Source organism: Oryzias latipes, chromosome 4 (assembly GCF_053564925.1).
Source record: "Oryzias latipes strain Hd-rR chromosome 4, Olatipes_Hd-rR_3.1".
Taxonomy (NCBI): Eukaryota; Metazoa; Chordata; class Actinopteri; order Beloniformes; family Adrianichthyidae; genus Oryzias; species Oryzias latipes.
Window position 1 is genome coordinate 15,701,712 of NC_136240.1, and position 26,631 is coordinate 15,728,342.

The following is a 26,631-nucleotide window of genomic DNA, read 5'->3' on the forward strand; positions in this document are numbered from 1 at the left end:
CAGTGTTCAACCTTTTATCATCTTTTATATAATATTCAAAAATGCCTAAAGGAGCATTGGTGTAACTTGTTCATGAGACTTTTCTTCCTGTCTGCTTCAAATCCATGGCTGTTCTGTAAAACAGCAGCATTCCCCGAGCCAGAATATTCCTAGAGAGGGAACACAAGAAGGGTGGGAGCAGCTGTAGGGATAGGGTGACTTTTACTGAGAAGTCCAGGAAAGAAAAACCTCTGTTGTGTTTTCTAAAAAAGGATCGTTCATGCTGAAGTTCAAATAAAATGTGGGTCAGTTTGCAGCCACAAAACAACAGAATGACAATGTAATAAAGGTTCCATATAAATAGAAAAGGACATTTTCACACATCAACGTTTACAATACCAAGTCTACTGGGGGCATACCTTTACAATGAAAATTAAGAAAGAGATAAAAACATTTAAAAACATCTGCATTCATCACAAACCACATCTATTAAAGACAACTTAAAGGCAGATATGTGCCCCAGTCCTCAGCAGTTCATTTGCCATACTTTTTTGCAGAAGATCTGTCCCTGATGTTGTGTTTTTTTTTTTTTTTTTTTTGGACAGAAGTGGTTTCTTTTCTGACCTTCTTGACACCAGGCCATCTTCCAAAAGTCCTCGCCTCACAGTCCATGCAGATGTGCTCACACCTGCCTGCTGCCATTCCTGAACAAGCTCTGCACTGGTGGCACTCCGATCACGCAGCTGAATCCTCTTTAGGAGACAATCCTGGTGCTTGCTGGACTTTCTTGGACGACCTGAAGCCTTCCTAACAAGAATTATAACTCTTTCCTTGAAGTTCTTGATGATCCTATAAATTTGTGATTTAGGTGTGTTGGAATAATTGTACATTAGTTATCTCATATTTACTCTGACCTTTTGAACTATTGAATGTGTGTGTGTGTACTGCTTTTCTGCAAGAAACTGGTTCTCAGGGAAACAGGAGATGAACCAGCACAGCTGTCCTGCATTTGACCTGGTGACAGCTGATCACCTTTGATATGGAGAACCTCTGATTTGCAGGAGATGGGCCCTAAAACCACAGGGGTCAACAACAAAGCTGCATCTAAAAGGGGCAATTGTTCTTCGAAGATGTTTGTTTAGATTAGCTTTCTGACATGTGTGGGCTGCATTGTGTTCCCCCTCCCCTTCAGACCTTTGTAAACTCAGAGCAAACGGAGAATTGCAGGAGTGTGTTCCTGTCTGCTCTCTCTGGAGAAAAAGTTTAGAGTGAGTCTGAGTCCTTTCTTCCTGCTTAAATATAGTGGAGAAATGTTGGTTTAGACTAGACCCAACAAGGTGCAATCTTAGTAGCCACAATATCCGTGCCTGTGAGCCATTTTCATGCCATGCAATGATGGCGGCACGTGTTTCTATGCAGCTTACCTTGCTTAACAATGGAAGAACAATGATTTCAAGCATCCCCCTCCTTTTAACATGTCTGCCATTCTAACCCCATCAGCCTGTCATAATGATCTCCAGCCTCGTGCTCGTCAACATTCTCACTTGAGTTAACAAGACGATCACTGAAATGATCTAAGCAGGTCCTTTAGTGACAGCAACAAAATGCAGTGAATATTTTTTTATACGGGATCAAGTTCATTTTCATGGCAAAGAAGGACTAAGCAATTTATCTGATCAATCTTCATAACATTCTGGAGTACAGTGATCCCTTGCTATATAACGCGGTTTACTTTTCACGGTTTCGCTTCTTCACGGATTTGCATCGTGCATTGTGTTCTGCATTCTGATTGGCTAAAAAAGTCACTCCGCTTCTTCTCTACCTGTGCGTCAATAACGTTGCAGTAAATTAATATGTACACGAATGTAAATCAGCTTTCCAAATTACGTACATGCAAATCATCTTGCAATTTCAAGTTTCTTTAAAACCCATAGAAAAAGAGCAACACCAACTGCCTATCACTATGTTCTTCTCCCGAACAAACACACACAGCTGCACCGCGGGCTTGAGAAAGAGAAAACACTGCAGCTTCTCAGACTGAAGAGCTCTGAAATACACCTGAGCCACTATTTGTCCGTTTGTACTTTGTATTTTTTCATGATCATTTTAAATTTTCTCCCGTTTAATTCAATTACTCTCGGGTCGCAGTGGGCGGGGCTAATCTCCGCGATTTGAAGCCTTCTGTTTACATCGATGATTCAAATTATTATTTGATTGTACAGAAGTTATTTGTTGAAAAAAAACGTTTTTAAAGTACTTTGATTTGTGAAACAAATGCTTGATCCTGTAAAATGGTTTGTTCTTTCTTTTCTATGTATAACAGAGTATTTAATTGTATAATAATTGTTAAAAAAATTAGAGGTTTCTACTTCACGGATTTTGCCTATATCACGGGTTCTTTCTGGAACGTAACCCCTGCGAAAAACAAGGGTTTACTGTATATGCAAATTGCTATTATAATAATTTAAGCAGCAATTTTTCTATTTTCCAATATTTTGTAATTCTCAAAACCCTTGGCCACGACGGTACATTTTGACAATTGACCTTTTATAATACGGTATTCAGATTTTACTTTTCTGCTACCTTAATCCTAAAATGCGGTAGAATCAAACTAAATTTAGCTATGACGTGTAAAATCAAAGAAGTTATATTTATTATTACAGATTATTGCATAAATCCAAAAACATTTACCTGCACGAATAGTCCTGATTTGTGAAAACAAAGGAGGCAAAGTTGTACTGGAAGAAAAACCAAAATGAAAAAATACATGAATCAAAGAACCTCATTACGTATTAGGGACTTGAAAATTGCCAATTATCAGTCATTTTCTCAGTGAGTTTAGAATAAGGTCCTTTTGGACCCTTTTAATATTTAGAGTAAATTATTGTACTTTATATAAGTATGGATTTAGGAATTAAAAAGACAGAAAACAATATTAGATAAACAAATTACAAAATAAAAATTTCTATTTGGCCTAGCCATCCAAACCCTCCACTGTTTTCTCTTCAAGTACCTCCAAAATTTCCAGTACAGAACTTTTTATTATGAGAAACTTTTAGACTGGAAGGTCTTCATTCGATCTATATAAAGCTCCTCTAAGTACTAGAGTTACACCACAATAAAAACAAAGGCAGATTTAAAATATAACACTTTTATTAAAGGAATAACAGAGTCACACAAACATGTACATTCTCCTTAAACAGTGGCAGTTTTTGGTATATTGCACTTCATAAATGTAATGTGCTTTCATTGTTACAAGTTAAACAACGCATACTAAGGCAGACGGGACAGTTTTCAGTAAAATCTTGTAGATGGATGTCATTTGTCTCAAACATTAGTATGGTAATCATCGGTTACAACCTGGAAAAGTGCAGCAAAATTATGAGCAAAAATGAATGGGGTTACACATAAAAATAGGAGATTAAAAATAAGTTTTGAGGTTGTAAAGCTAACGATTTTCTTTGTAAAAGATCAGGTGCAGTTTGGTCATTAAAGTATTTCTTTTTTCAACCATGAACAAATACACAATCCTGTAAAAATAACTTTGTACGTAGCTGCCATTAGGGCTATGCACTGTTTTGTCTATAGGGGGCAGTGTTACTGCAAGTTTGATGCTCAGGAAACCGATCTACAGTTTAAAAATAAACACCAAAAATGTAAAACAATGCCTTCCCAAACTTGTTTGATACTTGTTTTTTATGATGCTCGTTGAATTCTGATATGAGGATTTTAGAAACCCAAAGAAAAATCACAGATAAAAGTAGAAAGGTTTCAAGCCATCGTAGTGTTTTTCATAAAATCTGAGCTAGAATAAACAGAACTAAATAAATAAACTTACAATCAAACAGCTACAAAGCTTAATAGTCTGGAAGTAGTTCCTGCTCCTACATTTTTGCTTGGACAAAATGTAAAAATACAAATGTGTGCAATTTGTAACTTAAGCCCTTCTTGACGTGTGAAACTTTTTATTTTATTTTAAGTTTGATATTTGTGTTATATAAGTACTTGGCTTGGTAATGTTTGCTAAAGGACCTAACAACAACTCTAATTTTCTCAATGAATGAAATCTACATGACTGGATTCATTATACATTCAAACTAGAAGCAATTTTAAAATGTCAGCTTGTTGAAAGTCATTGCATTTGAATACCGGTATATTAAGACATTGGTCATCTGCTAAATATCATAAAACCAAAAGAGTTCAAATACAGAGTATTGGTGAGAGGTAACTTGTTTCTAAAACAGAGACGATTTCACACAGTATAAGTAATGCTACTTTTTCACATCTTCAACAGAGAAACAAAACGGACAAGCCTGATGTTTTGTCGTTTGATCTAAATAAGCGTTCTCCAACAATTTGTGGAGTAAAATCTTCACGCGTTTAATTTAGCACTCTTAACTTTATGTGTCGTTCTGTGGGAGTTTTAATGGCGTACAAGCAATTCCAGCAAAGGATTCTGGAAAGTGTAAGTCCCTTTCCCACTCGTCTGTTTGAGTGTTGTACACCTGGACGATGCTCGTGACGTTGTTCAAGTGCCAGTTGTATCCTCCTATAATGTAGATTTTCCCGTCCAGTAGGCAGCAGCCTGCCTCCGACTGACCCGCTCGCATCGGAGTGACAGTGGTCCACTGGTCGTTGTCTGGAATGTAATACTCAACCGCCAGCACGTCAAAGCAACGGTCCACGTGGTCCATGCGACCGCCCAGAGCGTACACACGATTGTGGGTACTGACCATAGCGTGCAGCACTCTGGGTTCGTTCATGGGGGCTCGGAAGTTCCACTGGTCCGATCCTGGATCGTAGCAGTGGAGGGTTTTTTTGTCCTCTACGGAAACGCCATAACCACCTGACACATAAAGCCTTTCTCCAAAAGCGGTGCCGGCATGACCCCATATTCTGCGTTTCAATGGCTCTACGAAGGACCACTCGTTCTTTTTGGGGCAATAACATTCTACGGATGACAGGCTGCCGGATCGATTGCGGCCGCCCGTGGTGTACAGCTTTCCCTGGAGCACGCTCAGCTGAAACTGAATGCGAGCTTCTTGCAGGGACTGGATACGCAGCCACCGATTCAGGTGTGGGTCATAGCGAAAACAGCTATCGACGGCTCCCTCCCCACTGCGGTACTGCAACTGCTGCCCACCAACTACATACACGAAGTTATCGAGCACGGCGACGCATGCGTGGCTGCACCCGGTCTCCAGCTCAGTCAGCTCCTTGAACTGTCGGGATGCAGAATCTGGAAGATGGTACACTTTAGTGCTCACGGTGCGATCGTTGTCAGTGTATGGGGTTCCACCAAAGGTAACAAGAGACATAACATCAGAGCGAATGAGGGTTCGGACAGACTGCATTTCGTGCTGTCGGAAGGGAAGGATCTGGTAGTTAAAGGCCTCAAGGAGATACTGACGGCAGAGCACATCCTCCACCATGATGTCCACCGTCTGAACGATATCCACCAACTCTGAGGAACGCATGAGCGGGAACCGCACATGGTAGAGGACACTGCTGGCAAGGACCCGGCGGGACTCGTCGTACCGGAGCCACCTGACAGCAGCACGGAAGAGATCAATTTCAGGACAGTTCTTCAGTTTGTTGCTCTGAAGGAAGAAGATGAGTCGCTCCAGGGGAATGTGTAGGAAGTCCTCCTCCTCTGCAATCTGCAGGAAGTGACGAAAGGTAAAGGCATCCACCGACTCTTTGAGGGAAGACAAGCTGAACGTGGTGGCCATCTGTCCAATGTGCAGGCAGGTCTCCACACTCATGGCTGACTTGAGGAATTCTTCGCAGAGCTCGACGACGGGAACCATCTGGAGAAACACAGCTGCCCCGAGGACATCCTGAATGCATTCCAGATCTAAGGTGACTTCTGAGCTGTAGGCAAAGTCGATGATATGCTTGAGGCCCCGGGCAGACAAGCCCTTCAGCTCAATGGTATCTTGGCTCGACTCCCTCATGCCTCCAGTAAACATGGCTCTAAACACAAAATAAACATCTTTATTTTTATTATTTTACTTTATCTGAAGCACAAAGTTAGTAGTTGCATGTTTGAAAAGCAGAAACCACATTGTCTTCAGAATCACGACATTTAGGATCAATAGTGTTCCCTCGCTATAAGGTGGTTCACATTTTCAATGCAATTTTACATCCTACACTTTTTAAAACAGCAGAGTTCTGCATCCTGATTGGCTGTAGACTTTGTCAGTCAATTTCCACAGTGCAGTGTCAACCGCTGGCAAATATTTAGTTTCATTCTATAAAACTGGACTTATTTTTTGAGCTTTAAGATTTTAAACAAGAAAGAAAAGTGTGACAATGTTAATATCAGTCTGAGAAAAGTGTGCAGTGTGTAGCGAAGGGTTACAGCCCTAAAACATCTACATTTTTGTAAAATATAAATGCTTACTTTGCAAATTTCATCTATCGCATGTTATTTTCAGAATGTAACTCTCGCGGTAAATGAAGGATCACTAAGGAAAATTTTGCACACAAGTGATGTTTTTTTTAAGACAGATTTTGTGTAAAAACCATTTTAGCCCTCCGAATTTAGACTTTAGAAATGTCTACTTGTTACAACTGTTATAGAGATCTTTAGCATTCTTGACAAATCCATTCACTGCAATATGTACAGGTAATTATTGTCTATTGATTCAATGCAATTTATGTCCAGCGGTGCTTTTTGAACAGCATAAATATGCATTTTAGAAACGTCTTTAATCGGAAATCTCTGAATAGAGGTTCTTCTGTGGCAATCTGAGGAAAACAGGGAGCGTTAGGTCTCCTGCTTCAGACTGACCTGAAGTAATCACTACAGGCGGCAAGCACAGCTTTATGGACCTGGAAGTGCTCTTCATTTACAGCCAGCACAACGTCCAGAAGTTGACCCTGAGCCCGCAAAAGCGACAAGCCCTGGAGGAGCGTGGCGCTGTGGCTGGGGGCGGAGAAGGAGCAACGCAGCGTACTATTCTTGTTAGCCATACTGAAACGAGAAAAGGGTCTCATTACCATCAATGAGTCAGGACATAATCCCCCCCCCCCCCCCCTTTTTTTAAACACATAACATTCACACGACCTTTACTTGAACTATTGAACTTAATCAGGTCTTTAGTTGTGTGCAGAAACTGTTATCTTTTGATGAAATGTGGTGAGGGCAGCAATAATGTGCGGATATAGAGGGTCTGATGGTGCACTGATGGGAATGTAATGTAATTTTTGAATTGGATGGAGGAGATGCATTTCATAGTTTTCCAAGTCTTTGCTGTCGATAGAACATCCGTCCGTATACTCAAACACTCAGTTTTTACAGAAAACAGAATTTGTTTCACAAATTTTCTACGCAAAAGATATTTGGTTGCCTTTAAAAATGTAATGTTACCAAATATATATACATAAAAATGACAAATAAAAGAAACATTTAAAAAATATATTTTTAAAGAATGTAATAATATAGTTGAAATAAAAAAATAGAAATGTTAAAATCTTATAAAAAAAATATTTATGGAATAATTAAAGGTCAAAAGTGACTGTTAAAGACAGTACTTGTGAGCAGTTAAATTAAGATTCCTATTGTTTACACTGAAAAACAAAATCAATCCAGTTTACATTTTGCACATGTGAGAAATTAAAAGAATTTGACCAAAAAAATCCTTTAAAGACCCAGCTTAATGAAGATTATGTTTTGGGTGGGTTTATTTGGTGTTCTTGTGCCATTTTTCTCATTAAGTTAAGCTTCAGAAATTGCATTTTGAGTATTTCTTTACTCTTGTGGATCTGAAGAAGACGAATATGCAGTTTGAAAAAGAGAATATTTGTTACACAGAAGCTACAATTGGCAGACCACAACTTCCCCGCTCTGCTCCATTCCGATGCATCCACTTGCAGACAAATAGATCTTCATTTTCTTCGTCTGAGCTGGCTCAAAACCGTACGGCTGGATAGCTTAAATATTGCTCTACATTTCTGTTGCTCCAGAGAAAGATAGTTTGGGGGTGTGAGAGGGTGTAAGCTAGCCAGAGAGGACGTAATAAACAGAGAGCTCTTAAAAATAAGGAAGGTAAGGGGGGGCGGGGTTGCTCCATCCCAATGGTCCCACCCACAAAGCAAATTTCTAAACAACTATTGTCGCTCTGCAGAAACTATGTCCTAGAAAACAACACAGGTTTACAGATTTTGCCTAAAAGGCGTAATCATGATAAACAAACCGCTGGGAATGCTTTTAAAAAAAGATCAAAAGATGATCAGAGAGAAAAAAGTGTGAAAAAGGGGGATTCTTTCTTGTCAGTCTTACTTTTTCCAAAAAAGCTTGAGCGTACATCAATCAATTCTAAAAAATTAAAAATCATTTAAAGTATTGAAGACTATCATCATTAAGAAATGCATGCTGGGTAAGACAGTGATCTTTAGGGACCGAAAAGAGGCCCATGGTGGTTATGATTTTGTCACAGAAGCTTTTTAGGGTTGAAGCTGATCTGAAAACTGTTCCACTGCCCACCAACTGCCATGCATGCATGCATCTGTCAGCGGTTCCTGCACTTAAATAGAAAGTTTGTGGGTACTCTGGGCTGAAAGGCCCGCCGCTAACTCCAGATGTCACAGATGAGTCTATCAGCTTCCATCTAACCACAGACCTTCTGAACAGACAAGGTACAGAGACCTACGCTGAGGCCAGAGAGCAAGACCTCAGCAGCACATGAGCCTAAGCATAACACGAAGCAGAAAACTAACAGTTGAGGCTACTTTTCATTCAAATTATGATGTAAAAGAAGTAAAACTAAGACAACATGTACAATTAGGGCTTAGCAGAAAAAAGACAGACTTAAGCTTAAAGTCCCACCCCAATCATCTTTAGCTCTATTTTAAAAGCATTGTCATGTTTATTCTGTTTTTAGGCAAAACCTGTGGCCTTTTCTAGGACATAATTTCTGCAGAGTAGTAGTTTCTTTAGAAATTCCTCTAAACTGTTGTTGCAGAGTAATCCTCCCCTCATTTCCCATCATCCCTTTGTTTACTCTCTCTCTCTCGCTAGCTTACAGCCCCTCACAAGCCCTACCTTACTTTAGCGGAGCAACAAAAAATGGCAAACAATATCAGAGCTATCCAGCCGTACAGTTTTGAGTCAGATGCCAACTCAGACGAGGAAAACAAAGACGTCCATGGTAGCGCTCGGTTGATCAAATCGCTTAATCAATCTGAATTGATCCAAGCTTAATAAATCATTAATCAATCCATAAAAGTAGAGATCGACCTTTGATGCTTTTCCTTTTCTGGTGACCTAATGCACAACAGCAGTAAAGCGGACGTCTGCTAGCTTGATGTTAATGTATGATGGCCAAACTGAAAGGCCCTCCAGGAGAGGCAGAACATGATAATCTGCACGGTTTTGTTTGAGCTTTTCCTCTTGAGAAACCATGCAACACTGTATGGTGTTACGGTGTTGGTTTATTATTTCACTGATACATATGAATATCGTCAAAACATACATCGATTATTAATGTATTTCTATACAAATATGTCGGAATGTGTAAGGCGTGTAAATTCAAAACTGAACTGAATCAAGTGGATCGAAAGAATTGAAAACAAAATTGTGAATCGATCCAGGCTCTGGTGAATCGAAATTGTGGAAATTATTGGTGATACCCAGTCCCATTACATGGATCAGGGAGGAACACTTGGGCCTTTTGGCTTGCCGTAGTAGCTTCTCCGTCACACCTACAAGTTTTTTCCAACTGCATTTATTCATCTGCTTCTGATTCACAATGATTTGAATGAAGAAATACTGAGAAATGCAATTTAAAGCTCTTATTTTATTATATGTCCTCCATCATAAGAAAAATGCCACAAACTATGTTAAAAACACATTTGTTTACTGGAGTGAGTGCTTAGTGTCAAAGCTTGTGTATATTTGCAAAAATGAGGCAGCTTTCTTGCAAATATATACAAGCTTTGACATTTATATTTATATTCTTTATTAATCCTATTAATCCTATTAATACTTTATCTAAATACTTTGACAGTCAGTGTTTGCTAGCATTATTTGCAGTCTGAATTTCACAACAATTTAAGCACATTAGTTACATTTTTTTTAAATTAAAAAACTAAAAATGGAAAAATAATTAAACATGAAAATAAATGTATGGATTGCAATATGACATTTTACTAAGAACAGTTCAGAAAATCTTGGATATGATATTTACTCTAAAGAGCATTAGAGCGAACAGGAAGTTCAAAGTTTGGACACATTTTTTGGGGCTTTCACGATGACGTGTAGACGTTCACCTGCAGCTGTAGGCCCGGCCACCGCCTCGGTGTTTCCTACATTTTAGCCCCGGTGAGGAGTTTCCCAGGGTCCACACACCGCGGACACGTACCGTCAAATGCAAACCCCGCTCAGCGCCGTCAGCCCGGCGATACTCACCCGCTCTGAGAATGTTTCGGGACAAATTCGCCGTCCGACTCCGCCATCTTCTAACGCGGGCCAGCGATCATTGGGCATTTTTTACGGGGAATTAACAGGATGTCAGCGAAAGTACTAGCCCGTTCATGATGGTTTTATTCTCCCCGGAAGCGCCTCTTTTTTGACACGAAGGTTACCGTCTGTCTCCTTGAAATCCTGCGGTGAACGGTCGGCAGCGGTGACCCGTCCTGCTGCCGTCTGCTGAGCGACCTGCTCTTCCTCTGAGTGACCACTGCGGGGCGCCAAAATCACCACTCACAAGCCAAGGATGCAACAATCCAGCAAATTAATTTATTATTATTATTATTAAAAGGTTTAAATAATAATAAAAACGTATTGATAAATTACCACAACATTCCTATGGAAATACCCATCTTAACAGAACCAGCATACACTTAAAACAATGTCCAAACATCAAGGACTGTTGATAAATATACATAAACAACATTAATAAATTGTGATATATTTATGTAAATATTTATGGATATAAATTTGTACAGGGATTTAGGTAAATAAGATTTAAATAGAATGATGAGTGTCTATACAGAACAAATGTATGTCGGATGCCCAAGTGTGAATGTTTTTATCTATATGCGTAGTTATATGTGTGTATATGGGTATCTAAAAAAGAATGTGTACTCATTAGGGAGGGAACAGGATTAGGGGAAGGGCTTTTTTCTCTTCCTACTCCTTTTTTAAAATATTTCTCATATTTATTTTTATCCTGTCCTATCTTTCCTTTAAGGTGTTTTGTCTGAAATAAAAAATTATCCTCATCATCATCGTTACTAACAGCAAATCACTTCTGATTTGTTAGCTGTGCAAAAAAAAACAGCAACAAGAAGTGAAAAACATATTTCTAAGGGCTTCATGCTTTTCTGTTTCTGTAATTGTATGTAGCTGCGACATACATAACATTAAACCTTACATGAAATAATGAGTTTTTGCCCTTCACATCTACAACACTAGAAACTGGGCTTCAGCACATTTTTTCCAAAAGGAAAAAAATCTTTTAGTGCTACACATTTCTGCAGATTTTTGTTTTTAGAGTTGACTGGTGTAAACAGAGATAAATGCTTCTTAAAAAGGCTATGCATATGATACCTAATGGTCAATGAAGGCTATGCATATCAGGAGAAATCCTCCTTTGAAAATGTCAAGGAAAAAATGGCAGCACTCACTTAATAACATTAATTTTAAAATTAATTTCAAATTTTCATCCTCATTCTCAGCTGCAGATCTTAAACAATTTGCTTCAAGATTTGAGTGTATTTTCTATTTTAAAAAAAGCGTTTTTTTATCATTTGTTAAAGGGACCGGATTTTCGTCAGCTAATATACAAATATTTCGTTTTAATTTAAAAGTGCATCAACAGACTAATTCTTGCTGTTCTTGTTCCTTTTAGTTAAACCAAATTTGTGAAAAAAATGGGTCATTCTTCTGAGAAATGAAACTACATTATAAGAAAAAACTATGAGTGTTTTGCTAATTTCACATAAATCAGTAGAACATATTGTATGTAAGTCAAACCACATGAATGTCTCTTGTTATGACTTGTCCTTTTTCACAATACGTTTCTTTAACCTTTTCAAGGTCAGTGCATCTTTTTGATGACCACTTCCTGTGATGAACTTAACTATCCCATGCTCATACTTGTTTTTTTAACAACCACATGCCCTGACTTTTAATGTTTTTTTGCTTTTACTTTTGTATTCTTTTACAACAATCAACTATAGATTAGTGTTTGGACATTTCAGTTCTAATTCGCATGTTTCTAGTATATAACATTGCATATAGTGCCATATATAACACAGCTGTGATATATATTCTGTGGCATGATATTACAGTTGTGGAAACACTGGTATGACTGTTTACTGAAAGGATAACAATTAATGTATTTTGTCATGGGTGTCTTTTCTGTATAGACTACAAGTCTGCAATGAAATTAATGTATTACTATAAAAAAATCGGAGTGAAATATGATTAGTTTTTACTTCAAATGTTTTGCTTAGTTGCATCTAAATGTTTCCAGCAGCCCATATTTTTTGAGGCTTTGATGTTTAGAGTAATGACATGAAAAGGTTCAACCACATCTTAGCATCTGCAATAAAGTAGCAAAGAATGCACTCTTGTATTTTTTTATGTCTCACATCAGATCATAGAATGTCAAGCTCATCCTCACCGGGATTTCCAGTCAATGTAACCTCAAACAACTTGTTTCTCATGCAATTAAAAAGAATTAAAAATTACAAGTTTAACTCAACTCAGTGTAAGTTTAACTTAGTTTAACTTGTAAACACAGATGCTTTTTAACTTGTTTATAAACTATGATTTTAACTATATTTGGAGTTTCAAAAAGTGATCCAAAAGGTTTATTTGTAAAAGTTAAAGTAAAGTCCCAAGTTTTCATGCATAGGCATGTGAAATCTGTTCTCTACATTTGACCCATCCCCTGTGGAGCAGTAAGCTGCAGACACAGCCACACTGAGGAATCGTTTGGTGGTTTAACCCCCCAATCCAACCCCTCAATGCTGAGTGCCAAGCAGGGAGGCACTGGGTTTGTCTTTGGCATGACTCTGCCTGGATTTGAACTCATGACCTTTCTGTGTCAGGGCGGACACTCCCTGAATTAAATGAATTATAAATAATTTGCCACTAAGGAGGAATTTTGGGTGTTATTTTTTTAAGAAAATAGAAATGGTGTTTTTGGAAATCCTGCATTCATTTATTCAAATTCTAAACCCGTTTTGTCCCTTTTGGAGTCACGGGTCTGCAGAGGCCTATCCCAGCCACTCGTGGGCAAAGGAAGGGGACATCCTGGACAGGTCGCCACTCTGTCGCATGATGTCCGTCGCTTAAATGTTCATTTACTTTTTACCAAATAATGTGAATTTAAACCAAAATCTTTTATCTTTTTCCAAAAAAAATATAGCATCATATCTTTTGTTGCTAAAAACGAAACACACAGGTAACAAAAATATACAAACATACAAATATAATTTTAAACACAAAGTTATATAAACATCACATTTTTCCAAAAAAGAAAAGCTGTTTAACCGTATATTCAGAATAAATCACGTATGGACAATTTTAGGGTGATTCTCCTTTGACATCGAACACCAAACCATTTCTATATATCAGCATGGCAAGTTCTACATCCATCTTTTCAATATCCGTCATCCCAGATTTTCTCAGTGCCTGACTTGTTGAGTTTGAGCTCTCACACTCATCACTGGATCCCTCTGAGTCACTCCCCTCATTCTCCATGTCACTCCCATCACTCCACTTCTCTGTGAAGACGGGGGTCTTTTCTGTAAGGGAGGTCCCCTCCTGGAGTAGCTGTAGCAGAGTGAGCTCATCCACTTCCTCTTTCCTCTCCCACTTCTGCTATTGTGGGACACATTAGAAGACAAGGTCTTAAAAGCAACCAGCACAAGAAACTTCTTTAAAAGGCTTTTTACAAGTTAAAAATATGTTTTTTTTTTGTTTTAAGTCAGTATAAATTAATAATTGAAAGAAAATAGCCTTAAGTATATTGTAAAACAATTAAATTACAAATAAGAGAGAACTATGAACAGTAAGGTTTTCTTTGTTTTCTGGTTTATTGCTTTTCATTTTAATATTCATTTAATTTGGTTCAATGTGTTATCTTCCTGTTTCATTTTGTAAATATTAGTCCACTTGGTTTTTATTCAGTCTTATTTATTTGACTTCAGTTAATTGCCACACCTGTGTCCAATTGCTAATCACTCAAACGCAGTTTGGTTTAAATGTTCGTTTCCTGACCTTTTTTTAAAATTTGTCTTCTTTACATTTGGTTTTTGAGAACTATATCACAAGGCTTTGATAACTCAAAACTGTAAACAGCCTCTGATAGAGTTTTTTTTTCTGATACGTGTTCAGAGTATTTTTTTTTTTTACCATACTTTCCTGGCTTAAATGCTAAGCAAAACCTAGTTTCCTGTTGGAAAAAATCTCTTCAATAAAATTCATCAAAATGAGTTGTTCCTTGTGACGTAAGCTTAACTTTTTTATTTCTGTGGCTCAAAAAGTTAATGCAATGTAATACTTTTTTGTGAGACTCCCAGTGTGCAGATGTTGGATCACATTCCTGCACAACTATGCTTACATTAGCAAAAAGTATTGCACCAGATGCATGTGAACCCGAGGACAATTTAAACTAAATCTACGCAAGTCTACAATGCCAGTGTCACTTATAAGCATGAATTCTCACTAATTGTTTTTTTTTTCTTAATGTTCAAAATCTTTAACCAGTTTCAAGCTACTCTAGTTTAGTAAGATAGTGGCTTTGTTAGATTCTGCGTTTGCTGCCACTTATTCAATTCGTTTTATAACTCTGTGCCTGAAGGAGTTTTTTTTTATCTAATAAGAGAACAGTTTTGCCCTCTGTTTGGTTGGCTCCCCCGTTTGCCCTGCATTTGTTTCCTGTACAAACAAAGTCCTCAAGCAACAAAATTCACATAAAATATAAAGACATAGACTTCTATGGAATAAATGTCTTTCTCTTCTAAAGCCTTTTTCAATCAACTCTAATTAAAAGAGAATTTTTCTTTCTTCAGTTACAACACATTTTAATTTTGTAATTAAATTGGCGTGGTCCGAAAAAAAAAAAAAAGTCACAATAGCTTCATGTCAAAAGCTGCATCTTACCTCGCTTTCCGGCTGACGGGAAGTGAAATCTGGAATCACAGGAGTCGGCACAGGAGGGAGGATCAGGATTCTGATTCTGAATATCAACACAGCAGACATTGATTATACAGCATGTTTGCTTTCACTACACTGACACCAAAAACATTCAGCTTTCACTCGTCTTTACCAAAGATATGCATCTTTAAAAATAACAAAAATGCAACAAAATTGTTGAGCAAAATATGTCAGGCATCACCCACCTCTTTAAAACAACGGTGCACATCGTTGAGAATAAAAAGAACCCAAACAGCAATCCAAAACTCAACCACACTGGTCCAAAAGAGAGGAAAAAAAAGGGAATTTTAAAAAGGACAACAAATGCTGGCATTAGAAATAATAGAAAGAAAGAAAACAAATTTCAACGTCAGAATTGATTTTAGAGGTCTGGTACCGTTCACGGGACTCTCTGACAATGTGATAAAAAAGGCTGTGGCTTGAAGTCCTTTTCCCGTTCGTGTCACTCCAGCCAGGCTGATGTTGTATCTTGTATCTGGTGTCAAGTTTTTCAAGCGGTAAGATGTCTTTGATGTAGATATGTTGAAGCACTCTGGAAAAATAAAATGAGGATGATGAGGGTTGATTGCAACGATTTGAGGATCCCACTCCAATCGTCTTTTAATCTATGTTGTACCAGCTCTTTGGCATTGTGGAAGAATGTCCGCCCTGAGACTGGAAGGTCATGAGTTCAAATTCAGGCAGAGTCATACCAAAGACCCTTAAAATGAAACCCAGTGCCTCCCTTGACACTCAGCATTGAGGGGTTGGATTGGGGGGATAAACCACCAAACAGTTCCTCAGTGCAGCTGTGTCTGCAGCTTACTGCTCCCCAGGGGATGGGTTAAATGTGGAGAACAAATATGAGGTGCATGGCAACTAATTGAAATTTAAATTTTAAAATGATTCCCAGTGGTCTTTTAATTGTCTTTATGCCATTTTTAGCCAAAATGTTAAAAAATAGAAAGTGTTGTTGTGTTTTGGACACCGTTTCTGCAGAGCAGCAGAAGTTCATTAGATGTTCAGAAGTTCAGAAGCTCAAGTTCATTCGAAATTTGATTCTGTGTTGTGAGCAGGACTGGTGGCATAGAGTAAGCCTGGCCTCATTTCCCATCATCCCTTAGTTTACACCCTCTCCCGCTAGCTAACAGCCCTTCACAACCCCAAAGACGTACATGAATCTATTTGTCTGCAAGTGGATGTGTCAGAACAGAGCAGGGAAGTTGTACCACCTGTGTCACTGCTACAGGCCTTTTCCAACAGAATTTTTTCATCTGCTCCTTATTCGAAGAAATACTCAAATACAATTTTACGCTGAGTTTTCTTTATATAGATCCTCCATCATCAGAAAAATGCTACAAGTACGTTAAAAACACCAAAAAAACAAATTGATATTTTTAAAACATCCATGTAAAATGAGTCGAAACATCAGATCCATACCTTCATTTTGTGAATTGATTTTCACACACAATATATAGTGAGTGAGGAACCCACGCCGGTGCTCATACGGAATTGGTTTCCAGAACAATTGAGCTGAATTTTGTGTTTCATCAGAAACAAAAAGTTCTTGAGGTTCCTTGTTTGGCACTGAAAAGGAAGAGAGAGGATGTTTTACACCTGATATGAGTGCATGACTGCCTCTGCATGCACTCTGCTTAAAACCTGGAAAGCCTTGCTGCATATACACTATATCCTCTTTTACAAGGACATACATGTCAGCACAGTTTCTCCACTTGAGGTGAGGAAGGATGAGGCCAATGATGACACATAAACACATGTTTATCAAGAGTTCCAATGGATTGTTGAATAAAGTTTATTCATTCAAAGTGTGATGCAAAATTCTTTATCTTTACATTAACCACCAAATATACTAAAACCTCCCTCTGAGTCACCTCATTTCACACTGAAGCATCTCAAGAGCAGCCAATGAATATTAATCATTTCAGAATACAATGGGTCATGAACATGGCTTTCTCTTAGTTGGACACACTCACAATGCTTCGTCAGGAAGGTGTACTAATAGCTTTCTTGATGTCCAAACCACCTCTCCTGACTTTTTCGTCATGTGAAGTAGCTGCTGTACTCCAAGTTTACCTTTAATTTCTAAGACCCACTTCAATCTTTATATAACACTTCATAAATGTCTTTCATCAAGCCAGACCTGACTTTTTTCCTCACCAATTTCTTGGCTAAAAAGTGTCTGTCTTCATCTAAAACGCAAACATTCTAAAGAAAATTAAAGTCGCTTTAAAGCATTTATTTCATAAATGTTACTTTTACAGACAGTCATAAATATGAAAATGGAGATCATTGAGAGTTTGGACATCATCTTCTAAAGCCAGTGCATTTGAAAGAGCTTACCTCCTTCCTTCTTATAAAAGAAGCACATTTGAACTGTCTGTGGTTTCCCATTGACACATCTGTGCTCAAAGTAAAGGTACCGGATGTAGTCCCTCATATCTGAAACAGAAACAAAGTTTGCACCTCAGTGCTGTTTATTTCATCCTTTTTTTATTATATCTATGGCCATAATAATATGCAGCATAAAAAGAATATATTAGGGATATAAAAATATAAATTGTAATACATTTTAGCCACCTTCTGTGCCCAAAATAACATTTTAAAGAAGTTCTTCAAGGAATATGTTTGTGTTAAAAAAAGGGAAAAGATAAACTTTGAAATAGGAAATGACTTACTTGTTTTAATTTGTTCCCTCCTTTTCTTTCCCCCCCTTGCTGTTAAAATCATGACAGGTTTTGGCTTCAATTGAGCATCTTGAAGCTCGTACAACTCAACACAAGTTGTCTTCTTTAATTTTCCATTGAGTAATGTTTCATTACAAACTGCAAGAAAGAAAAGCAAATAACAGTTTTTAGCATTGCCTTATAAGATAGACCAACAAAGAAGTATCAAGCAACTACAAAAAAAAGGCTGTAGTTCATCTTACACACAATGTGACCTACTTTTTAAATTTGTTGCACTTGCAACTGGTAGTCTGATGACGGCCTGTGGAGACTGGCTTGCTGGGTTTTTGGCGACGACGGTGATGTTGACAGAAGAATATGACACATAAACAGTGGCGCTGTTTTGCTCTGTGTTGTGTTCCTTTTTCTTCTTCCTACATGGACAATCATGAGACGACTGTGTGTCTTTCACATTGAACGTCACATTTGTGACTGCTGCTGCACTGGGCATCGGCTGAGGAGCAGAAGGGAGATCAGTTCTGACAAACACACCAATTTGAAGCAGCAGCAGAAAGTAGATATAATTTCTAATATGAGTGACACTGAAGAAGGTCCCTATGAGGAAGAGGTGTAATGTGTCAAATTATTTTGTTCTTTTTTACAATTTAGATGTCACATGGTTCAAGCATAATACTCCGACGGCCACAAAGATCTTGATGATGAACAGAGAAAATAAACATTTTCTTAAGTATGTTAATGCAAATTATCTCTATTTCCGAGAGCAACCAATGATAATTGCCACAATGTTTTTTCTTTTTACATGTTTTTGTAAATTGTGAAAATTTTGAGCAGTATGTGTATAAAATAGCACAACATCTTCTTAATATTTTGCTTGTGAATTGGTAGTAATATGCATGTTAATATTACTAAACTATCCACTACCATACTTTACTACTGCTGTACTGAGATGGTAAAAAAATAAGAAGCTATTGAACAAATCACAAGAATACACAGCTTAAATCTTAAACGATTAAGAGGAAAATGTGGGAGTAATGTGTTTGAGAGGTCAGACTACCATAAATCAATGAAATCAGTTTTTTGAGTGATATCAAAGCATGTGGACATGATCAAAACGTTTTGCTTTTTGCAGGAGTAAATGGTGCCAGCTGGAGATCAAGCCTGCATTGACGACACAGATGTGGTTTTTTATGGTCTGTTTGTTTATCACTTCTTTTGTTTTGTTTTTTGATTTTTGTAACAATGGCAAGTAGACTATGTATTTTTAACAAAATCTCTAGTAGCATAAAAGATTGGAGATATGCTTGTTATTTCTACATTTTTTTTAAATAATTGTAGAAACAATACATATTCATTTTGATTTCTGTCTGTTGATGGTAACCACTCTCATAAAATTTAAAATATATTTTTTCTTAAGGTTGTAACGGTGTGGCACAATTAAATCAAATCAAACTTTTTTTATATTGCACTTTTCCTATGAAAATACATAACACAAATTGCTTTACATTAAGACAAAACAAAATATATAATATTAAAACGAGCACGAAAATTAAAATAGAGCCCCTTCCCCAGACCTACCCCCAACCCCTTTCCCACCTCCCACCCCCTAAACTGCTGGAGATAGACAATGGGAAAACGTCTGAGGACGAAAACAAAATGTTGGTTGTTGGAAATGCTAATATTTGAGACCTCCCTCTCTGTGAGTAGTTGCATAGGCCAGCCAAATGCAGCATCACAGGCGGGGACCAGCCTCACCACAGCTAAGTGGCGATGCAGGTGCCCATCTAGAGCTGCAGCGGCTGAATAGCAGCCAAACCAGAAAGAGAGAGGATCCAATCAATAGCTGTGTCACCCTGGACATGCCCAATTTCATTTCATCTTGATTGGTCTGATCAGTCCTTGAATATAAAGCACGCACAGCAAATTTCCAGAGTTGAAAATCTGGAGTTATGCAAAAAAGCATGAACAATTTGGATTTCAGGAGTTTATTTTTTAATTGTGACTAAAGTAAGTGTTAAATTTACTCTTAAGTGTTGTCCCATTTTAGAGTGCAATTATGGGGGTTCAGGAACCTCCCGTTATCAAACTGTGAAGTTGGTGGTTGGATGCGGTTGGAGTAAAAGGCAGAGCTCTGTCAGAGCATGTCTTGTCACAGTAGGACTCTTCACAGCATGAATTCCAGGGCCAGAGCTTCAAGGCTTTAGATTTGACTGTGCCACAACAAGAATGTGAAAGGCCAAGCTCCCCAAGTCTCACAGATACGTTGCTGCTCTTGAGCAGTCTGGGTAATGTCACAAGTGATTCTGGGGGGAATCAACCAATGGACAGTATCTTTGCAAAAAATATGATTGTTGTTTCCTTGCATGATTTCAACATTATCTTTATAATCTGTTTATATAAAACATAGTTACTAGACAGTATTTGTTTTAAAAAAAACATGCTTTATCTTCTGCTGTCCTGAAAAGCCAATTTCACAGTTCTGAATGTGTGGTAAGATGCAATGTTTACTAATTTTTTTTTTTTGTATGTGATGCACTGGTAACTTTTTTATTGTTAATTTTCACAATGTTTTTTGTGAATTTGGTACATTGTATCGCAACATTGTTTTATCTGTGAGCGGCAGTGGCCGAGGAGGTAGAGCAGATCGTCCATTTTGATCCCCGCTGCCCCTAGTCAACTGTCATTGTGTCTCCATTGTTGCTCTACTAGTGTGTGAATGTGAATGATGGTTAGAAGGGCCGTGGGCGCGAACTGGCAGCCACGCCTCTGTCAGTCTGCCCCACAGCAGCTGTGGCTATATCAGTAACTTACCATCACTAAGTATGAATGAGGAGTGAATGAATAATGAACACATTGTAAGCAATTTGAGCATCCGGAAAAGCACAGATAAATCTAATCCATTATTATTTTTTATTAAATGTGAATGTGTGCATACATCTGAAAAATAAAAAAAACAAAAGACGTTCACTTGCAGTTGCATGCAGAAGATCTCACTTTTGCTACTGCTTTTTAACGACCACTGAAACACATCACAGCTTCCTTTTCTGAGCTTTTCTGACATCACCATGAGACTAAATACAGTCATAAAGATTTGGAATGTATTCAGTGACAGAAGGTCAGCATGAATCCAAACAGGAAGTGATACTTAATCTAGACAACAAAGACCAAAAGAGCCATGACCAGTTGATGATTTCTTAGTGTTATGCTTACCTTCCAAGTTAGCATCACCTTTCGAGTGCCATTTGAAAGTTCTAATGTGCTGGTTATCTCAGGTTCATGTTCAAGTTCTGCAGTGAAAACAAACCATTTGAGCACATTTTTATCTTTCTAACTCACATTATAAATGTTTGTGATAATAAGAATTTATTTTAACCACAAACAATTGGAAACAATTCTAGTAACGTCAGATTTGATAGAAATGGTGACGTTTTAAAACCTTCATGCTTGAATTTTTTTCCAACTACATTAACGAATGTTCTAATGTTGTTTTTTTTAATTCAAGGTGATGCTACAATAAAGACCCACTCCAATGAAAATTGAATTTTTGGTGTAAAAGTTTGAGTTTGAAATTTCTGAGTATTTCTTCATTCAAATCATTGTAAACCAGGAGGAGATGTAAAAACTGCCGTTAGAAAAAGCTTGTAGTGGTGACATTGGTGCTACAGTCAATGGCCCACGAGCTTCCTGCTCCGCTCCACTCAGATGCATCCACTTGCAGACAAATACCGTAGATCAATGTTGGCGTTCACCTTTTGGCATATTCTTTCAGGGAATCAGCTTTCACTGATTTGGTTTGACAGAGATTTTTACGCTGGATGCCTCGCCTGACACGTACGTCTTTGTTTTCCTCGTCTGAGCTGGCATCTGACTCACAACTGTACGGCTGGATAGCTCCAGTATTGCTCGCCATTTTTGTTGTATTGTTTGGTTAGGGTTGTGAGAGGCTGTAAGCTAGCAGTAGAGTGTAAACAAAGGGATGATGGGAAGTCAGGGCAGGCTTACTTCACGCCAACAGTTCCACCAATAACAAAGAGCTGGATTTTTGATGAACTACTGCCACTCGACACAAACAATGTCCTAGAAAATGACCATTTTTTTTTAATTGAATTTGAATCATATTTAAAAGATCTCTGAGAATGCTGTGAAAATAGATCAAAAGATGATCGGAGTGGGATTTTAAGTGACGTCCTGGATTTAATGACGCGTTCTATATTAGCAACATACAGCATGAAGGGGTTAAAACTCATACATGGTTTACATTTAAATTTTTACTCATTAAATCTTCCATTCATTTCTTTACATATAGATTACCGGCAGGAACAACTAAATCTGGATTCCAGTTGCTCCATAGTGGGTCTTTGACTCTAGTTGATCGATGTCTGATCCGAACAAGGTAGGCTTTATCCCTCTGAAGATTCACAATTAGAACTTTGTCTGCTCAGGTAAAAAAATAAAAAATTAACACATTGCAAGAAGTTTTACTAAAAACAAAAAAATGCTTCAACATTGGCAAATGTTTTCCTAGAGAAAAAGAATTCATAAAAATGTTGTAGTTTCTTTCTTTGTTTTACTAGCAGAAGAGTCAAACGATGACCTCTGTTTGTACTTAATGTTCATATTCTGAAAATTGAGAGCCATATCGTCAAATATGAGAGATTAATAGCCAGACTTAAATACAAATTTTTCAAAACAGATGGAAAAAAGAAGAGGGTTTGACATACAATTTAGAGGAAAAGGTGGTACTCACACTTCAAGGCCTCAAAGGTGGTGTTTATGAACCTCTGTTAGCACAATGCATTAAAAGGTTATCAAGGTTGCAACATAAAATGCTCAAACAGAAGATTCAATAAAAAAAAGGCAGCTTACAGATACCAAATAGTTTGTAGGAGCATCCATGGGACGAATGTGAACCTCTGCCAAAGCTGGATATGTCTCTGGAGCTAGCCAGCTTAAAATGAGGCCGTTGCTCCACCAGGATCCAGAAACATTTCGTGGAGCCTCATATTTAACTGTTAGGAAGGAGATTTGATCAAAATGTTCATCAAAACCCCAAATGAAACCTTGCTGTAGTACCGCATTATTACCTCTGTCCTTTAGCACACCAGACCACCTGGGTGACATGCAGCTGGAATTACTCGTATTACCTTCTATCCAAATATCAATTTTAAAGCCAACAACCAGTCTTTCTTTAACAATTTCATACGGGTTCTTCGTAGTCTCCCCTAACCGTGTCTTCCTACCTGTGAAACTATCAACCAAAAAAATGCAAGCAATCAGAAGAAGGATCAGCAAAAGAAAACATGTCTTGAAGGTGGACAAGAAAAGCACTGATAAATATCATAGTAAAACAATACGTTTTACTTCTTATTCTAATAAAGGAGGGTTTATAATTTCCCCTTAAATCTGGCACGGATTGCATTAACTTATCTATTGACCTGTTGGGGAAGGAGTGTTATTTGGAGAAAAAAAAAACAGCAACCAATATTGTCCAGAACCTTAAAAAAGAAAAGTGTGAAGATTGGACTGGGTTGAGGACACACACTAATATTTCTGCACAATATTTTCTTGAGTGAAACCCTTTCTCTCCAGAGCCAGAGCCGAAATATTGATACATGCTTTAAAACTTTTAGAATTGATTTTTGTTCTTTCTGGCATTCAAAAAATACAATTTAATTGGCTGTAGCCAGTTAAGAAATTAAAAATTATTTTACAAGTTTATTCAACGTGAGAGAGGCCTTTAATTTTCATCATATGTATACCTCAACGATGAGAGAGAAAATGAGAAAAAAATGCAAATCACATTGTCTGATTTTCAAAGACTTTTTTTGCAAACTGTGGTGGAAAATAAGTATTTGGTCACCTACAAGCAAGCAAAATTTCTGGCTCTCACAGATCTGTAACTTCTTCTTTTTACCTGTATTAACAGCACCTGATCTAACTGGTTATCGATATAAAAGACACCTGTCCACAACCTCAAACAGTCACACTCCAAACTTCACTATGGTCAACCCAAAGAGCTGTCTTAGGACACCAGAAAAAAATTGTTGACCTGCACCAAGCTGGTAAGACTAAATCTGCAATATGTTAAACACAAGAAAACCTTTAGCTCTTATCTGTTTGCTCAGCTGTTGGATAGGACAAGTTAAAAAAACAAAACTGAATCTGCAATAGGTAAGCAACTTGGTCTGAAGAAATCAATTGTGGCAGTAATTATTAGGAAATGGAAGACATGCAAGACCACTGATAATCTCCCTCCATCTAGGGCTCCCTGTAAGATCTCACCTTGTGGGGTCAAAATGATCACAAGAACGGTGAGCAAAAATCCCAGAACCACACTGGGTGTGTCCCGCCTTTGCCTAGCAGTGGCTGACCCCAAAAGGGATTGCGGAGTGATGCACTGCTGAATTAAGCGGGTTTGGAAGATGATTTTCATGCTCCTTACTCACTCAGTCACCACTGTTATATTGTGTTAAGGGTTTTTAGGTTATTGCTTGAGCCATTTAATTTTCTCAGTGAGTGTTGTGTTTTCAATGTTTACATTGTGTTGCTTTCCCCCCAGTCACAGTCACACTGGTTTCAGTTTTAGAAACCAGTGTGACAATTAATTCTGTTAATTGTTCCTCATTTTCCATGGCCGTGGTTTTCTTTGTCATTGGCAGATCCCTTGTTTAGACTGTTAAATTCACTCAGTTATGTTGTGTTTGAGTCAACTGAGCCTTTACTGTTGTTGCAACAAGTACAACAAAATAGGGAGAAAAGGGAAATATAGGAGAACAAGAGTGGCCAAAAGACCAGGCTTATATAGAAAACCACAGTACAAGACATACACACAGGATATGGGATGGGATATTGTTTATTTGTTGTAATATTCTCTCAACAAATTAAGTTCAAAATTAGATTTCGGTGTTTTTCTCAGGTCGTTTTTTTATCCTTAGCGTTAGTGAAATTTGCAGAGCTCATTCATCTGTGTTTGTATAATTAGGATTTAAAAACACCCAGTAGTTACTAAAGAGGTTAGCCAATCAGAACAGACCCTCTGGGAATGGGGATGGGGCATCACTAGGGGTGGGGTTTACAACAAACACATGGAGGAAGAAAACCTTTGTGCCTTTTTTCAGTTTCTGTTATGAATGAACCCAAATATTGATGCTGGTGTGAAGTTATACAAGGTTACTATTACAGAATTTTAAAAATCACACTCATATGGCTGTTTTATTGTTTTATGATGCTCTCAGTTATACATTTCAACTGTTCATTTATTCGTTCATTCATTCATTCATCTTCCAAACCTGTTTTGTCCCTTTGGGGGTCACGGGGCTGCCGGTTCCATATTGTGACAATGATTAAAAAAAAGTAAATAATTTCTGTTAAAAGGTGTGTCACAATTCTAAGATTTTATTTCACAAATTTAGGCAAGTGATTCTCTGTTTGGACAAAAACGTAGCCGTAGTGTGTCTGCTTGTTATGGCCTGTCTGCCTCTTCTTGCTTTAGAATGTTGACATCCATTTGGATCCAAATTTTCATTTCCATCAAAGGATTTTTAAGAAACAAGAAGTCTCCACTTTTTCCGGTTTCATTTTGTTGGATTTTGCCAAAAAATAATTTAACAAAGAAGAAAGAAGAACCAAAGAAGAAGTTCAACCCAGAAAGTCCTAAAAGGTAAAAGTGACAAACAGAAAGCACAGATCAGTACTTACTTAAAGTAAAAGTCAAACCTTGCATCACTTGCGTTTGTATTAAAGCTCCATTCACAAAAGTAAACTGATTGCTCGTTATTTTGTCTGAAGCACTCAGGGCTTGAAGGAAGTTCACATCCTGACCCTGCAAAGAAAACAAATCAAAATTCAAAGATTTAAGAAGTACGTCCTTTTAATTGGCTTGAAATGTTGATTCTGAATGCATCTGCTTTAACAATTCAGCATTTTTGAAAGCCTGTCTTGTCTCTGTGATTCTATGGGAACAGCTTTTGATTCTACTCAGCAAAATTTTTCTCTATAAATGAGATCAAAAGCAGTTTATTAGACTTTTTAAACCAGCTTTTTGGGATTTCTGCTTCGTGTGTCTTTGTCAGAGTGTAAACTGAATTGAAATTCGGGTCTTCATTGTGGGAGACAGCGATATACGGATGTCACCTGCTATAGGAAACCACATGATGCAGATAAGCTAACCATTGTTTTGCTTTAACTGAACAGTCACTTTCATTTGAATGAGTTTTATCTTGCATTGAGTTTTACAAGTATGTTATTGTGGTCAAATTTAGACAGACTTTGTGTTAAGAGAATTCCACGTCAAGTGATAAAAAAGTAAATTTAATGAAGAATAAGTGGGTTGTTTTTTTACCTTTGCTGATTGTTGTCAGGAACAGAAAGAAAGTAAATCCTTGTAAAGAGTTCCAGTGCACGATGGTTTCCATGAGGTGCTGAAAGTTTAGAAAGATGGTCATTATTTGGTGGAAGTGAGTCAAAGTTTTCAACCTGTGTTCCTGTAACGTGGCTCTTTTTCTCAGAAATGTCAGCAGAGTTTCAAGTCAGTTTATATAAGTCTCAGTAAAGCCACAAGAATGGCGGGTAGGGGTGGAGGCTTTAGTTTCTCACACTCAAGTCAGACACAACAGAAATTCTTTGTAAAAGTCTTTGAAGTCACTTGCAATTTTTTTTTTTTTTTTTACTTTTATGCTTCACTTTATCAAAATCATTTTAGGCTCTTGCTTTAGAGACATTTTTTTCAGTTTGCTGTGGAAACCCCAGAAACAAGACTTACTAACACCTACATGTAACGTAATGTGTCAACAG

General features: G+C 37.7%; 2 protein-coding genes across 6 annotated transcripts; both read right to left on the bottom strand.

The window, feature by feature from the left end:
- Positions 1 to 3,114: 3,114 nt before the first annotated feature.
- Positions 3,115 to 10,740, bottom strand: klhl26 (kelch-like family member 26). Of its 4 annotated transcripts, none has more exons than XM_004067971.5 (3): positions 10,394 to 10,740; positions 6,776 to 6,958; positions 3,115 to 5,955 (listed from the first exon to the last, which is right to left on the bottom strand). In XM_004067971.5, exons 1-3 carry the CDS (start codon positions 10,438 to 10,440, stop codon positions 4,380 to 4,382), a joined length of 1,806 nt encoding a protein of 601 aa, XP_004068019.1. In that variant the 5' UTR covers positions 10,441 to 10,740; the 3' UTR covers positions 3,115 to 4,379. The 4 variants fall into 4 exon arrangements, with proteins under 4 accessions (XP_004068019.1, XP_011472304.1, XP_078802737.1 ...); XM_011474002.4 differs by having other exon boundaries at positions 10,255 to 10,655; XM_078946611.1 differs by having other exon boundaries at positions 6,817 to 6,958; positions 10,394 to 10,649.
- A 2,582-nt stretch (positions 10,741 to 13,322) lies between these two features.
- Positions 13,323 to 26,427, bottom strand: il12rb1 (interleukin 12 receptor subunit beta 1). Of its 2 annotated transcripts, none has more exons than XM_020702373.3 (15): positions 26,180 to 26,427; positions 25,537 to 25,660; positions 22,923 to 23,086; positions 22,705 to 22,847; positions 22,586 to 22,619; positions 22,150 to 22,272; positions 21,049 to 21,125; positions 18,100 to 18,334; positions 17,833 to 17,979; positions 17,498 to 17,596; positions 16,577 to 16,723; positions 15,534 to 15,689; positions 15,343 to 15,412; positions 15,104 to 15,179; positions 13,323 to 13,816 (listed from the first exon to the last, which is right to left on the bottom strand). In XM_020702373.3, exons 1-15 carry the CDS (start codon positions 26,280 to 26,282, stop codon positions 13,523 to 13,525), a joined length of 1,992 nt encoding a protein of 663 aa, XP_020558032.1. In that variant the 5' UTR covers positions 26,283 to 26,427; the 3' UTR covers positions 13,323 to 13,522. The 2 variants fall into 2 exon arrangements, with proteins under 2 accessions (XP_020558032.1, XP_011472307.1); XM_011474005.4 differs by having other exon boundaries at positions 13,323 to 13,819.
- Positions 26,428 to 26,631: the final 204 nt, after the last annotated feature.